Below are 14,151 nucleotides of genomic sequence, written 5' to 3'. Positions count from 1 at the left end.
GTCGTTGCTAAAAGTTAACAGGTCATCCAGTGGGGAAACTATGGCTGGAGGAATATCCAATAAGGCTGGAGAGTAGTCTTGCACTGAGGAATGAGAAGTGGTAGACCAGGAGGGTGATCATCTTCTCCTCCTATGTGTAGAAGTAGCAGCCTGAGATTTCCTAGATTGTGATCAGGACTTGGTCCTAGATGCTCTACATCGAGATCTATGCGTAGGGGACTCCTTTTCTGCGAGGTTTAGATGCAGGGAGATGCAGACTTCTCATTGATGATACTGATGCAGTGCCTGTTGAAAACCTAGGACGAGGAGTGTCTCTACACGATGGTGTACGTGGCATAACTTGTGATGTTTATGTTTGTGGGATTTATAAAGCGCGTGACCACCCTTGGGCATCTCAGCGCTGACAGATAAAGGTAAAGACCGTCCACACTTAATCCAACAGGAAAAGCCAGGTCTTGAGCCTTTTTTTAAAAGCCAGTTCATTTTCAATGAGACGGATCTCTGGGTCTAAGCTGTTCCAAAGCATCGCAACCAGATGAGTGAAGGATCTTCCGCCCCATCTGGCTTTTTTGACTGGGACCGCTTTCATCAGAAAGTTTGAGCTAGATCTGAGATGCCGATGCGGTAAGTAGTGCGTAATCCGTTTTTGGATGAGGACAGGGCCTCTCCCATGCATGGCCCTGTGAGCCAGACTCAGAGACTTGAATTTAATTCTGGCATGGATCGGGAGCCAATGCAATTTCCGCAGTCCTAACCTGGCTGCTTGACGTCTGGTAATGCTCAGCAACATTCGAGCGGCGGCATTCTGAACCACTTGAAATCTTTTTACAACATATTTGGGTGATCCCAGAAAGAGGGAGTTGCCATAGTCCAGTCGCAATGTAACTAGGGCCTGAACTATGGTTCTCCTTGCGTCCTTTGGGAGCAGAAACATGATTTTCCTAATCAGACGTATGATTCCAAAACAAGACCCAGCCAGTTTGTTGGCCTGGACCTCCATTGTTAAGTTCTGGTCCAGCCCTACGCCTAGATCTTTAATGGCTGCCTTGGAGGGAGGCGAAGGCCCCCAGCTTGGTGGCCAGAAAATTTCCAATCTCGGATTAGTGTTATTATCCAGAATCATTAGTTGTTTTATCTCCGTTTAACTTGAGCCTGCAATTTGACATCCATGACCCGATTCTTTCGAGGCAGGGGACAAGTTTACGGTGGTCTGAGTTAAGAGAATCCGAGATTGAAAACACCAATTGCGTGTCATCGGCATATGACATGATGGAGATGCCAAATTCCTGTACTAAATGAGCAGAGGGCTAAGGTAGACGTTAAATAATGTCGGGCTCAGAGAGGAGCCCTGTGGTACTCAACATGGAGCTTTAAGGGGGTCTGATTGGAATCCTGCCTCGAAGCATTGGAAATACCTATCGCTCAGAAATGAAGCTATCCATTTCTTTGCAATTCCTACTGTTCCTACATTTTACAGCCTCTGAATCAGCACTGAGTGGTCTACCGTATCAAAAGCGGCACTCAGATCTAAGAGTACCACAGCTGCCGTTTTACCTTGGTCCAATATAGACTTAAGTTTTTCGGTGAACACCAACAGTGCCGATTTAGTACTATTTTTGGGTCTGAACCCCATCTGAGACTAATGGATGACACTGTTGTTTTCAAGAAAGGAAGAAATTGCAGTGTTCACATGCTTTTCTGCGATTTTCCCCACTATCGGCAGTAACGATATTGGACGATAGTTTGATAGATCAGCGGGGTCCAAACCCGTCTTCTTCAGCAGGGGCTTCACGGTAGAATGTTTCCAATCTCTTGGAACTATACCTTTTTCAAAGGAGAGATTTATTATATTGCATAGTTGGGTGAGCATTGATCTTCCTCCCTGTGCAAGAATATGAGGTGGGAGTCCCGTGGAGAGCCTGATTTAATTTCTTGAAGTAAAACGGCAATTAGATCTGTATTAACCGGTGGAATGGACCTGAGAGCAGGGCTAATCGGTGAGTCAGGTTCCCTTTGTTCATATTGTGGTTTTTCATGGAGCGGTGCTCCTGGTGTTATCATTGGGTTGGGGGGGAGGGAGCTATAAATATTTTCTACTTTACTTTTAAAAAACATGGCCAATCCATTGCACCTTTCTTTAGAGTAGTGTGGGCTGATAGCTCCCTGCTTTACCTTAGTGAGTCCTTTAACAATTTTAAAGAGCTCCTTAGAAGAGCTAGAGGGCTTTGCTATTTTTTCCTCTATCCTAATGCTCTTGTGGTAGAGCTGTATTGCGGCTTTATAGGCTCTTTTTAATTCTGGGTCATATGACTTCCTCCAGTCTCGTTCCAATCTTTAACAGAGTTTTTTTTGAGCGACCAGCGTGGGTGAGAACCAGGATGATCTGTCCGAGTTTTTGTTAGATAGGAGGCCTGTTCCTAAAGTTCTTGTCTATGGAGGTGTTTACCCATGTCTGCCAATTCCTATAGGCCGCTCTGGATCTTGAGCGTCCGGGGGCCCAGATCGCTGACCCAGGTTTCCGGCACAATCCTGGGCCATTTTCTTCCTACTATGGTGTGTTCTTTTTCTTGTTCTTCTCCCAGGGGCATTAGAAGATGCATTAGAATAAGGGCATGGCCCGTCCATGGCATCCATATGGGATCTAATACCCTCAATCTCAAATCATTTGAGAAAATGGGTCCAAAAGATGACCTTTATGATGGGTGGCTGTTAATACCCGGTGTTCTAATTGTAGGGCTTCCATGTCCGCTAAACATCTCCTAGCTGTGGGATCGTTGAGGTCATCTAGATGTATATTAAAATCGCCTAGCATTGTAATGGCTCTCTTCTCAACAAGCATGTTTGCTACTAGGTCCGGGACTGCGTCCAAGAACTGGCCACAGAGTCCTGGGGGTCTGTAGATGAATCCCCCTGAGAAGGAACTCGAGGCAGAGAGAAATATTAGGAAGCTAAGGGCCTCTGATTTTGCAATATTCTGGGGGCAATTATACAACGAACAGTGCTTTATAAATGATGGCTAATCCTCCCCCTACAGCTCCTACCCTGTCCAAACGGGAGATTTCATATCCCAGGGGTAGAGTCTCTACTATTTCTGGTGCTGAGCTTTCCCTAAGCCAGCTTTCGATAAGAAACAAGACATCCAGGTCTTCGTTTTCTATTAAAAATTTAATTTCCACCATGTGCTTGGGTAGGGATCTACAGTTAATTAGTCCCATTTTCACGACTTCCCTTTGAGGCAGTTGGGGATTTGATTCCTGACCGTAATGTACGTTTGCTGTTCCCATAAATCGACAGGCCGTGCAGCACAGTGATTGATCTGGGCTCAGAGTGTGCTTGCATGGTGGTTGAACTGCTGTGTTTAGGGTTAAGAGCTCAGCGCTGGTATAAGCATATAAATTACCTGGAGGTGAGATGACCTGGGCAAGGGTCCTGGCCCCTGGTCCCAGCTGGGTGTAGACGGGCTTTCCTTTGGCGCACCAGATGCGCGCGTCCGCGTCATGCCCGGTTTAAATAATGCCTGCTCCCTAATGCAGTGATGAACTAGACCGCCGACTTCAAGATGGCCGTTATTAGTAGCAACCCGGAAGTCGAGAAGTTAAGGAGTGAACCTCCCTCCAGATCAAGCAGCTCTAAAAGCTGTGGTGGACCGGGGAGTCACTTGCGAGTTATTCAAGCCCCAAAGGATTTTCAAGGTGTCAGAACACTAGTGTGGCAATAGATGTAGCAATAATGGGGATGGGGAGTATGTTCTTGAATACTCCAAGTCCGAAGTATGAGGCACTTGCTTATTCTGCAAACTCTTTAGTCAACGTGGTGATATGTTCACTGAAGCTTGAGAGAGAGGTCTAGATGGAGAGCGATGACTTGATTCAGTCGAATCAGTTGGCAGCAAAGCAGAACTTCTCTCGACTTTGATTATGGTTTATCCCTCAACATCGTTGGAATACGAGACATCGACTATTTGACTTTCGACGTTGTGCAGTCATTCTACAAGCACCTCAACAGCGACCCCCTCGACGTTGATAATTTCTTGCCCTTCGACAGTAACACAGACGGCAATATATCTTGCCAGCAGTCTCAGCATCAAAGAATGATATCGTCTTACCACCGTTCATGATTTCAAAGGCGATGGGAGTCCGGTGACGAGTGCTTTCCAACATCGGATGATGACTTGACCCTACTTTTAAAGGTGTCTTCGATGGCAAATAAACTGGTATTTTACCCTTTCTCGTGCCATACTTCGTGACCAGGACCATCGTTTTTGGTGTCTCTCACAAGATCTTTCTCTCTGCGGGTCTTTTAGATGAGAGGAGGGCTTTTTGGTAGACGACTGATGCTCTCCAAGGCCTCTTGCTGAATCAGTTGTTCCTCTCTCCTGGAGTTCCTGAAGTCTGATCTTCTCCCCGTCCTTCAGGGTGCGCCTGGAGAGCTTCTGCCAATGAAGACAGGAGTGAGGAAGATGGGAATCTGGCAGACAAACAATATAGATTGAGTGAGGATCAGTCCGACCCTTCTTTTTCCCACAGGATGGGCACTTCACAAAAGGTGAAGGCATCTTCGACAGAAACAGAAAAACTGGTCTCTGTATTATAGGTACTGAGACTGATAGACAAGATGTTATTTTGAAGAGTTTTTTCTGGCAATTCTGTCAACCAAGCAGGGTTCAATTCTCCAGGATCCTAAAAGTAGGGGCCGGAAAAATTAACTAACCGAACACTCACCTGTGAGGCATGATGGGATGCAGGGGGTACTGTGAGGCTCTTAATGGCACTGTGCCAGTTTTCTACGTTATTCCTTGAATGCAGCCCTATTTGTTAACAATGTCTCATATTCCATTTCCTTTTCCATTGGAATAAAGGTTTGTGAAAGATTTTCTTTTGTAATCGGATTTTTAAAAAAATGAAAACTATGTAATCTGGCAATTTTTTGCCTTTCCTTATGCTTCAGACATGTAAGGTACTACTTACAAGGTGTATTATAAATATATAAACATTTTAAGAGTGCTCCAGTATCCCTGCACGTGGGCGTGACTATTCAGTGCTTATTACTATTGATGGGGATCCCCTACAAGAAAATGTCAGTTTCAGCCTGATGTCGGTCTCACACAGAAAACCATTGCTCTAAAGTTCTCAACCTACCACTATACAAACTGGAAGTAGCTAATAAAAACAGGATGCTAAGAAGCAAGTCCACATTAATATCAAAATGCATCACAGACAAAGATCGCCAACTTCAAATGTACCTTCAGGGAATACTCAGAGGATTTCTAATTACCTTTACATGCACGTACACCAGCTAACATAACATCTACTACACTACTACTAATACGACCACTATGAAGGATTTCACTCCGGATACGATGGCTGATCCTTTGCTCATGAGACGACTCCAGTGATGGTAGACAAATAGAAACCACAAAGGCTTGGTTTTCTATAAACTCAAAGCCCAAACTAAAGGGGTTTGTTCAAAGCCAACTTATTGCCTCAATACGGCTTCTTGAATTTAATGTTTCAAATGTGTCCTAGTGAACAAAATAATCATTCTAACACGTTAAAACAGCAACTTGTTCCCATGCTGAGAGAAAAAAATATATGTATAAACAAACACAGCAAAAAAAAAATGAAATGGATATCAACAAGTATGTTTAGATTATTTTTTTTACCAGAGTGTTATTTTGAGACATATCATCCTCTGTATTTTCAGGTTCTCCATTGTATCGACTAATGCTGTTCTCACGCAGTTTCTCACGTACTTTCTATTTTAAAAGAAAATAATTATTTTAGTTTTTTAAACACATTTGAATTAGGTTGAGGGGAGCAAAACATCATTAGGAGAGAACAGGGCATCAATAAATCAGGTCACTACAATATGAAACATTTCGTTTGCAGAACATTGTTGAAGAACCCTGATATCAGGATAGCTAAGTAAGGCAATCATGAAATGCTTAGGAAGAACAGATTACAAGAATGAAAAGCAAATATGCAGTTGTGTTCAATTTAAGATAAAGTACACAAAATCAGCCTGCAAGTCCAAAAACAGGGTTTGGACCTTGATATCGGTCATGGATGAATATATGTTGCATACTCCTTTTTTCTAGTGATTTAATCAGACTAGTTGTTAGTATTTTTCAAAAGAAGTCTGGTCATTGATAAGGGGCAACCCTGTTTTCAGAGAGGATTACAAACACTCTTATTTCAGTGAACGCAGGGGCCTGTAAATCTGTGAGGAATAGATTTATAGTATCAAAACCACTGCTACACACTTCAGTACCATCTTTAGATTCTTTTTATGGCACACCCTTTATACAAACAATTTAATCTTAACGTGCAGCTAGTCTAGAGACAACGCTCCTAGACGTCTGAGTGAAGGTACATCTGGAAACCATATACCATGTATTTAACTGAATGAGTGTGTTGTATCTTACCAAACGTAGTCGAGTTGTATTTTAAGTATTTTTTTATTAAGATCAAGTTGCAGGATGGTAATAATGTACATCAGCTTTTCAACCTGGTAATCCTTACACTATAGCCCCACCAGGAGCAGCCTGCCTGCTGCTCAGCCCATCTTCGTACTGTCACCACTCATCCACACAGGCACCCAAACATTCCAAGCATCACACTGGCTGAGCAGCTGGGAGATAGGTAAACTGGAAGATATATATATATATTTTACCATACCAAGCAATTTTTTAACTGTGAATACAATTCTCGATTGTTGATATCGGTCATAGAAAAACAATTGAAACTCCATCCCACTTCAGTAGCCCAATCAACTCGTTAGAAAAAAAACAAACATCAGTAAATAAGGCGAGTGTGCATTTACCTATGAAGCCCAAGAGGCTTTCATACTTCATGATTATATAGCACCAGTGTACAAAGCAAACCAACACTGGCATAGCCAAAAGATCTCGCCTTTGAGACCTTATAAGTATTTTGCCATGCAGCATTTATTTATAATTTAAGGACCTCTAGAAAATCACTTTAGATGTAGATGAAAAGGGGAAAGCAAGTGCTGTGTTAAGCACCAATTTGTTTCACTGTGCTTGTGCAAAAGGCAAATCGTAAAATGCACCTAAGAGACAACTACTCTTTTTAACGTTTTATATTGCATCTTACTATTGAAAGTCTCTTCTTACTTCGCTCTTGCTCACAGAAGCACACTGAGTTAGATGTAGCTCAGAAATAAACCTGGACAGCTCAGCAATGCCTAATGCAACGAGGAATAAGACTGCCCAACTGCGGGATATAATCGAAAATGCAGTTAATTCAGTTTACTGGAAACTCAGTAACACTACTTTCACCCCAAGGAAGAATGTTCCGGTACATAGATACAGTCTGCGTCTGGATCTACAGTCCTAGTCTAGGATTCAACACACAATGTAAAACAATTCGCGAATCTGGGCAAATAACATTACTTTTTTTGTGCCTCAAGTTGTGAGCGTGTGTAACAAAAAATATCTATCGAACAGTACAGCAAGATGTCCCCTTAAACCCCCTGCTAGTAACACAATAAATGGCTTCAGTAAACCTACACCCATTCACCTCTAAAAAGGACAAAATCCAGTAATGCCAACAGAAATACCACGCCGTATGAGGGAGGTCACTAAACACAGTAACAAATTAAGCAGATCTGCAACCATTATTGTTGGATGGGTTTCCAGCAAATAGACTGCCTGAAAAGAGAACGAACATAGTACAAAATAGATAGGTGAGAAGGCTCACTGTGAACCAGTCGTTATTACGCATAACTTAGTTGCCGTACATTTTTGAAACATCCGCCTGAATGTCAAAGCAGAGAGAAAGCGGGTAGAATCAGAAATGAGACAGAGCTGTAGTGATGGCACATTTAGACTAGTAACACCGTAGGCAATGACTGAGGTACTCATTCATTTACGTAGCAACTCAGACGAGTAGCAGACTTGGCCAAGCATAGCACGAACGTGCACAGAAGCCTTCAAACCACTAGGTTACACAATCACTGAGGCTGTAACTGACCACAGAAAGCACCTGTACAGGGTGCAGAAAGCCCAAGGAAAGACATGTGAGGGTGAGGTGAACTTGGCATCATAACTCAACTTCAAACTGATGATAGGTAATTAAAGACTTGACCTAGCTATCGATCTTAGTCCTATCCTAAAGAACCCTGGATACCCTGCACTGAGACAGCTAAGAGATTCGCAGAGTATAAAACAACATACCAAAACAATATAGGGGGAGGTAGGCCTCCAAATGCGAAGCAGGAGGGGGGAAGTACATTAACAGTAACCTGACCCAAGAGGAAACGAGGAATGCAGCTGTCAAACAAGTTACTTACCTTCGGTAACGATATATCTGTAAGAAACAGTAGTTAGTATTAGATTCCTTACCTTAGAATATCCCCAGGCGACAGACTGGATCCGGAAATTTTTGCGTAGCAGTACCCTTGCACGTCGGTAGGCGTCGTCTGCGGCTCTGCGTCCGTCGTCGGCGCCGTGGGCGCCGTGATGACGTCGTCGGAGTACTTAGACGCCGCCTCCGCGTGCTGACGTCAGTTCTTAGACACAGCTTTTCCACGCCAGAAACGCAGAGCCATGTTAAAAACCAACACCCTAGATATCGGTTCGCAGAACGGCGAGGATGGGTGGGGCGGTAAGGAATCTAATACTAACTACTGTTTCTTACGAATATATGGTTACCGAAGGTAAGTAACTTGTTCATCTGAAAGAAACAGGTTAGTATTAGATTCCTTAAAGTAGAATAGATACCCCAGCAATACCAACCCCAGTGGTGGGTCTGCGAACCAATAATCACACCAGAAAGTCCTGGAGGACGAAACGGCCAAAGAAGCCATCCCTCCAGATTTGGCTGTCCAGGCAGTAGTGTCTTGCAAACGTGTGCAATGATGCCCACGTAGCTGCCTGACAGATGTCCTGCAAGGGGACACCCCGGCCCAGGGCAGTGGTAGCCGCCGTGGACCAAGTAGAATAGGCCCTCAGCCCAACAGGAGGCTCCTTCTTTGCAAAGGAGTAACAAGCCTTGATACACAAGACGACCCACCGAGAGATGGTCCGCTTGTGTCCCTTCTTAGCGCCCACGTAACCAACAAAGAGTTGGTCATCCACCCGGAACTGGTGTGTGCGTTCGAGATAGAAGGAGAGCGCACGTTTTGGGTCCAGGCGGTGGAGCCGCTCTTCCTCCTTTGAGGGATGCGGAGGCGGAAAGAAGGTGGGCAAGGTGATAGACTGCCCAATGTGGAAGGCCGTGACAACCTTGGGCAGGAAAGAGGGTCTAGTCCGCAACACAACCTTGTCCAGATGGACAGAAAGGAAAGGAGGTTTGGATGAAAGAGCCTGGAGCTCACTCACTCTCCTGGCAGAGGTGATGGCAACCAGGAAAGCAGTCTTCAGAGTAAGAAGGCGGATAGGACAGTTGTGAAGTGGCTCAAAGGGAGCGCACATCAGATAAGTAAGAACCAGGTTCAAGTCCCACTGAGGCATCATGAATGGAACAGGTGGAAATGTGTGTGTGATGCCTTTCAGAAAACGAGTTACAATAGGGGACTTGAACAAAGATGGTTGATCAGGCAGCCTTAGAAAGGCCGAAAGGGCGGAAAGGTAGCCCTTGATAGTGCCCAGAGCAGAGCCCTGCTCGGAAAGAGAAAGAAGGAAGAGAAGAACCTCAGAAAGAGGGGCAGAGAGAGGATCCACAGCCTTTGCTGTGCACCATGCCACAAATATGTTCCACCTGCAGACGTATACCAACTTTGTGGAGGGACGCCTGGCTGCCAGAATGATATTACAGACTTCAGGAGGCAAGTCAAATGGCCTCAACTGTCGCCGCTCAATCTCCAAGCATGGAGGTGGAGACTGGACAGGTTCGGGTGGAGGACCGTCCCCTGCTGCTGCGACAGAAGGTCCTCCTGAAGAGGCAGACCAACCGGGGGATCGACTGACATACTGAGTAGCTCGGGATACCAGTACCTTCGTGCCCAGTCCAGAGCCACAAGGATGACTTGTGCCCGATCGCGCCTGATCTTCTTCAGCACTCTGGGCAGAAGTGGTATAGGTGGAAAGGCGTACAACAGACCGCAACTCCACCCGCGACGAAAAGCGTCTCCGAGCGAGTGCCGCCTTGGAAATTCCAACGCGCAGAATTGATGACATTGCGCGTTCTCTTCGGTGGCGAATAGATCTAACCAAGGCTCTCCCCACTGCAGAAAGAGACCTTGCGCCACGTCTGAGTTCAGACGCTATTCGTGATCCATCATGCACCGGCGGCGGAGTTTGTCCGCCCTGGCGTTCAGAGAACCTGCCAGGTGTTGAACCACCAGGGTAACGCCCTGATGTTCCAGCCACTGCCAGAGGCGCAGAGCCTCCTGGCAGAGGGTGCACGACCCCACCCCGCCCTGTTTGTTGCATAACCACATGGCGGTGATGTTGTCCGTGAACACCTGCACTACACTCCCCCGGACGGAGGGGAGGAGCGTCTTCAGTGCAAGACGAATCGCCCGCAGCTCCAAAAGGTTGATATGGAGCCGGGACTCCGCCGGAGACCAGAGGCCTCTGATCTCCGCCTCTCCCATGTGGCCTCCCCAGCCCTGGTGGGACGCGTCCGTCACAACTACGTGCTCCGGTTGGGGAAGGGAGAGGGATCTGCCGCTGACCCAATCGCGGTCCGTGAGGCACCACTGGAGCTGTCTTGCAGTGCCCTCCGAGATCAGGACATGGTCGGACAGGTTGCCCTGATGCTGGGCCCACTAAAACTTCAGGTCCCACTGCACAGCCCGCATCCGCCATCGGGCGTGATGCACCAGAAGGATGCAGGAAGCCATCAGCCCCACAAGCCGCAGCGTCAACCTGACCGAGACTCGGGATAAAGGCTGAAAGATCGGAATCAGAGCCTGAATATCCAGAACCCGCTGCTCGGGGGGATAAACCCGAAACTGCGCCGAGTCAAGAACCGCTCCGATGAAGAGGAGCTTTTGAGAGGGACACAGGTGTGACTTCGGCACATTGATGGAGAACCCCAGCAGGTGCAGGAGGTCCGCCGTCATCTGGAGGTGGCTGACGACTGTCTGGGGCGAGCCCGCCTTCAACAACCAGTCGTCGAGGTAGGGGAAGACTGTAACCCCTAACCTATGCAGATGAGCTGTGACCACCGCCATCACTTTCGTGAACACCCGTGGGGCGCTGGTAAGGCCGAAGGGGAGCACGGTAAACTGAAAGTGCTCGTGGCCTACCGTGAACCGCATATAGCGCCGGTGGGCCGGCAGGACTGGGATGTAGAAATAAGCGTCCTGCAAGTCCAACGCTACCATCCAGTCTCCTGGGTCCAGGGCAGCTAAGACCTGAGCCAGTGTCAGTATTTTGAACTTCTCCTTCCGGAGGAAGCCGTTGACGTTCCGTAGGTCTAAGATAGGGAGTAGGCCCCCTTTGCCCTTCTTGGGTACCAGAAAGTAGTGGGAGTAGCAACCACACCCTACTTCTGGCCCAGGAACGCGCTCGATGGCCCCCTTGGCCAAGAGGGCCGTAACTTCCTCCTGCAGAAGCCGCAAATGATCCCCCGATACGTGGTGGTATTGCGGTGGCATGGCTGGAGGGGTCGTCTCGAAGGGGAGGAAGTAGCCCCTTCGGACGATTTGCAGCACCCGCCTGTCCGATGTGACAGTGCGCCAGTGGGAGTGGTGATGGCGAACCCTGCCTCACCACTGGCGTCACATGGGCCTGAAAGCACGGACTAGGAAGGTTTTGAGGCGGATGCTGCGGGGGAAGGTGTGGACTGGCCTCGCCGTTGTCCCCCACCGTCTCCACGGCGGTTTCCACGGCCGCCACCAAGTTGGATGTTGGTCTGCGGTGCGTGGCTGGCAGCACGTGTGGGGACGCCCCTTCCTTGGCCAAGAAAGGAGTGAAAGGCACCCGTTTGCTGGCGCGGGGCCGAGAGGCCCAAGGACTTGGCCGTAGCACTGAGGTCCTTAAGGCGCTCAAGTGCATGGTCTGCCTTGTCGCCAAAAAGGCGACGGCCATCAAACGGCATGTCCATGAGGGTATTCTGGACATCCGCTGAAAAGTTGGCGGACTTCAACCAGGTGTGGCAACGAATCGCCACCGTCGTTGCTATCGCTCTGCCCAAGGAGTCGGTGGTATCCAGCCCAAACTGGATGGAAAAACGTGCCGCATCTCGACCCTCCGCAAGGGCTTGGGCGAGTTTAGCCTTGACCTCCACCGGGCATTGTGGCAGCACGTCCGCGACTGTGTCCCACAGGGAGTGGGTGTTGGAAGACCGCAGTCCCAGACTAAGGGAGGAGAATATCTTCTTTCCATAATTCTCATACCTCTTGGATTCCCGATCAGGCGGAGCCGAAGGGGAATGCGGTCTGGGAGTTTGAGGCCTGGATGACCAGGCTATCCGAGTGGGGTGGGTGGACAGGAAAGCAGGGTCGCCCGGGGCCGGGCGGTGGCATCTGGCCACGTTCCTATCTACAGGCTGACCTGTAGCGGGCCTGGACCAAGTGCCCAAAAAATGGCAGCAGAGGCTCAGCCGAGCTTGACTGCGGTTTAAGGACTTCAGTGAGGAGGTTAGTCCTCACGGCCGCGACGGGGAGCTCAAGGGCCAAGGCCTTGGCCGCCTTAGCCGCCCACGTCAACACCACACTGAAGGTTGCCCCCTCCTCCGTAGCCACGGTTGGAGGTGAGACAAAACCAGTGTCTGGAGAAGTGTCCAGACCACTGGCATCCCCAAGACCTGTCCAGTCCTCCTGGGACTGACACTCACGTGTCAGAGGGTCCTCAGACCCCTCTCAATACTCCTCATCACCCATCCCCTGATAATCAGGGTTGTCAAATGATGGGGCCGGTTCATTGGAAATAAAACTCCCCAAGTGGCGTCGAGAGCGGCGCCCAGCGGCGCCGGTCCGGCGCTGGAACCGGGTCAAGGGAGGTATCGGCGACGGCGACGCCCGAGGACGGTGCCGGAGGTGATACCCGAGGGACCGGCGCCGGTGAGGTCGTCAGGTCAACCGGCGACGATCCGGATCCAGAAGCGGATCCAGTGGGGCCCTGCGACACCGGGTCCGAGGGCGCCGGCGGCATCGGGGCCGAAGCTCGCGTCAGGCCGAAGCACCCGACCCGCTAGGGCCCCCAGACGGGTCCGCTGGGCCCGAAGGCGCTGCGGAGCCCGCCGGAGGAGTGAGGGACCTCATGGCCATGAGGAAACGCTCGATCTCCTCCAGCGTCCCTTGCTGATGGCGACTCCCGGAGCTATGATGGCTCCGACCCCGCGACCTGTCCCTCGACCTCCGTCCGGACCAGGACCTCTCGCGGCGCGGGGCCGACTGCCAGAGTTCGAGCCGCTTGCGGGACCGCGCCCACCTAGCTTTCGAAGTCAGGGGCCAGCAGTCGGAGCAGGCCTTGTCGTCGTGATCGACGCCGAGACAGTGGAGGCACCGGCGGTGAGGGTCGATGACCGACATCAGTCGGTCGCAGTCCCCACAGGGTTTAAAACCTGGCATCCCTGCCGGCACCGTTCGGAGTCGAAGACTCGAAAAATAATCAAAAGGTATCGTAAAAAGTTTAGTCAAAAAATGACTAGGGTACCACTTTTTCTGGATCTACGCTGCTGCCGCGGAAAAAAGAAGAACTGACGTCAGCACGCGGAGGCGGCGTCTAAGTACTCCGACTACGTCATCACGGCGCCCACGAAGGACGCGGAGCCGCAGGCGACGTCTACCAACGCGCAAGGGTACTGCTACGCAAAAATTTCCGGATCCAGTCTGACGCCTGGGGATATTCTAAGGTAAGGAATCTAATACTAACCTGTTTCTTTCAGATACCCTGCGCGCCGCTGCTCACTCCCGAGAGCAAAACCGCGTGTGAGTCAACATTACAAATAGAGGTGGGACGTGCGCCCGCCTTTAGCCATTTGATTGCTTTCATTTTTGAAAGACACACGCCTAAGCCAATCCAATGTGTGGGAGGAGTCAGACCTGCATGGAGAAAGCCAGAGAAGCCACAAGAAGCCTCGCAGTGCAGCGCATGCACAATGGCTCAGGTTCGACCTAAAAAACAGGGAGGCAGGATGGTTGCATGTGAATTTAAGAATGATAACAATGCTTCAGAACTGCATTTTTAAGCAGCTTGTTTCTTTTTGAGCACTGGATCTTTCATAGATTCACATG

The 14,151-nt window shown here is 49.0% G+C and overlaps 1 protein-coding gene across 2 annotated transcripts in view; it reads right to left on the bottom strand.

The window, feature by feature from the left end:
* LBR (lamin B receptor) overlaps nucleotides 1-14,151 on the bottom strand; it is a 704,650-nt gene that overhangs the window by 491,624 nt on the left and 198,875 nt on the right. For both annotated transcript variants that reach the window (XM_086926155.1, XM_086926154.1), the window contains one exon: nucleotides 5,663-5,755. In XM_086926155.1, coding sequence (XP_086782281.1) covers nucleotides 5,663-5,755 — 93 coding nt within the window. The remainder of the gene's footprint in view (nucleotides 1-5,662; nucleotides 5,756-14,151) is intronic.

The sequence above is a fragment of the Lissotriton vulgaris genome, chromosome 6 (assembly GCF_964263255.1).
Source record: "Lissotriton vulgaris chromosome 6, aLisVul1.2, whole genome shotgun sequence".
NCBI lineage: Eukaryota > Metazoa > Chordata > Amphibia > Caudata > Salamandridae > Lissotriton > Lissotriton vulgaris.
This window is presented reverse-complemented; position numbering and strand designations above follow the sequence as displayed.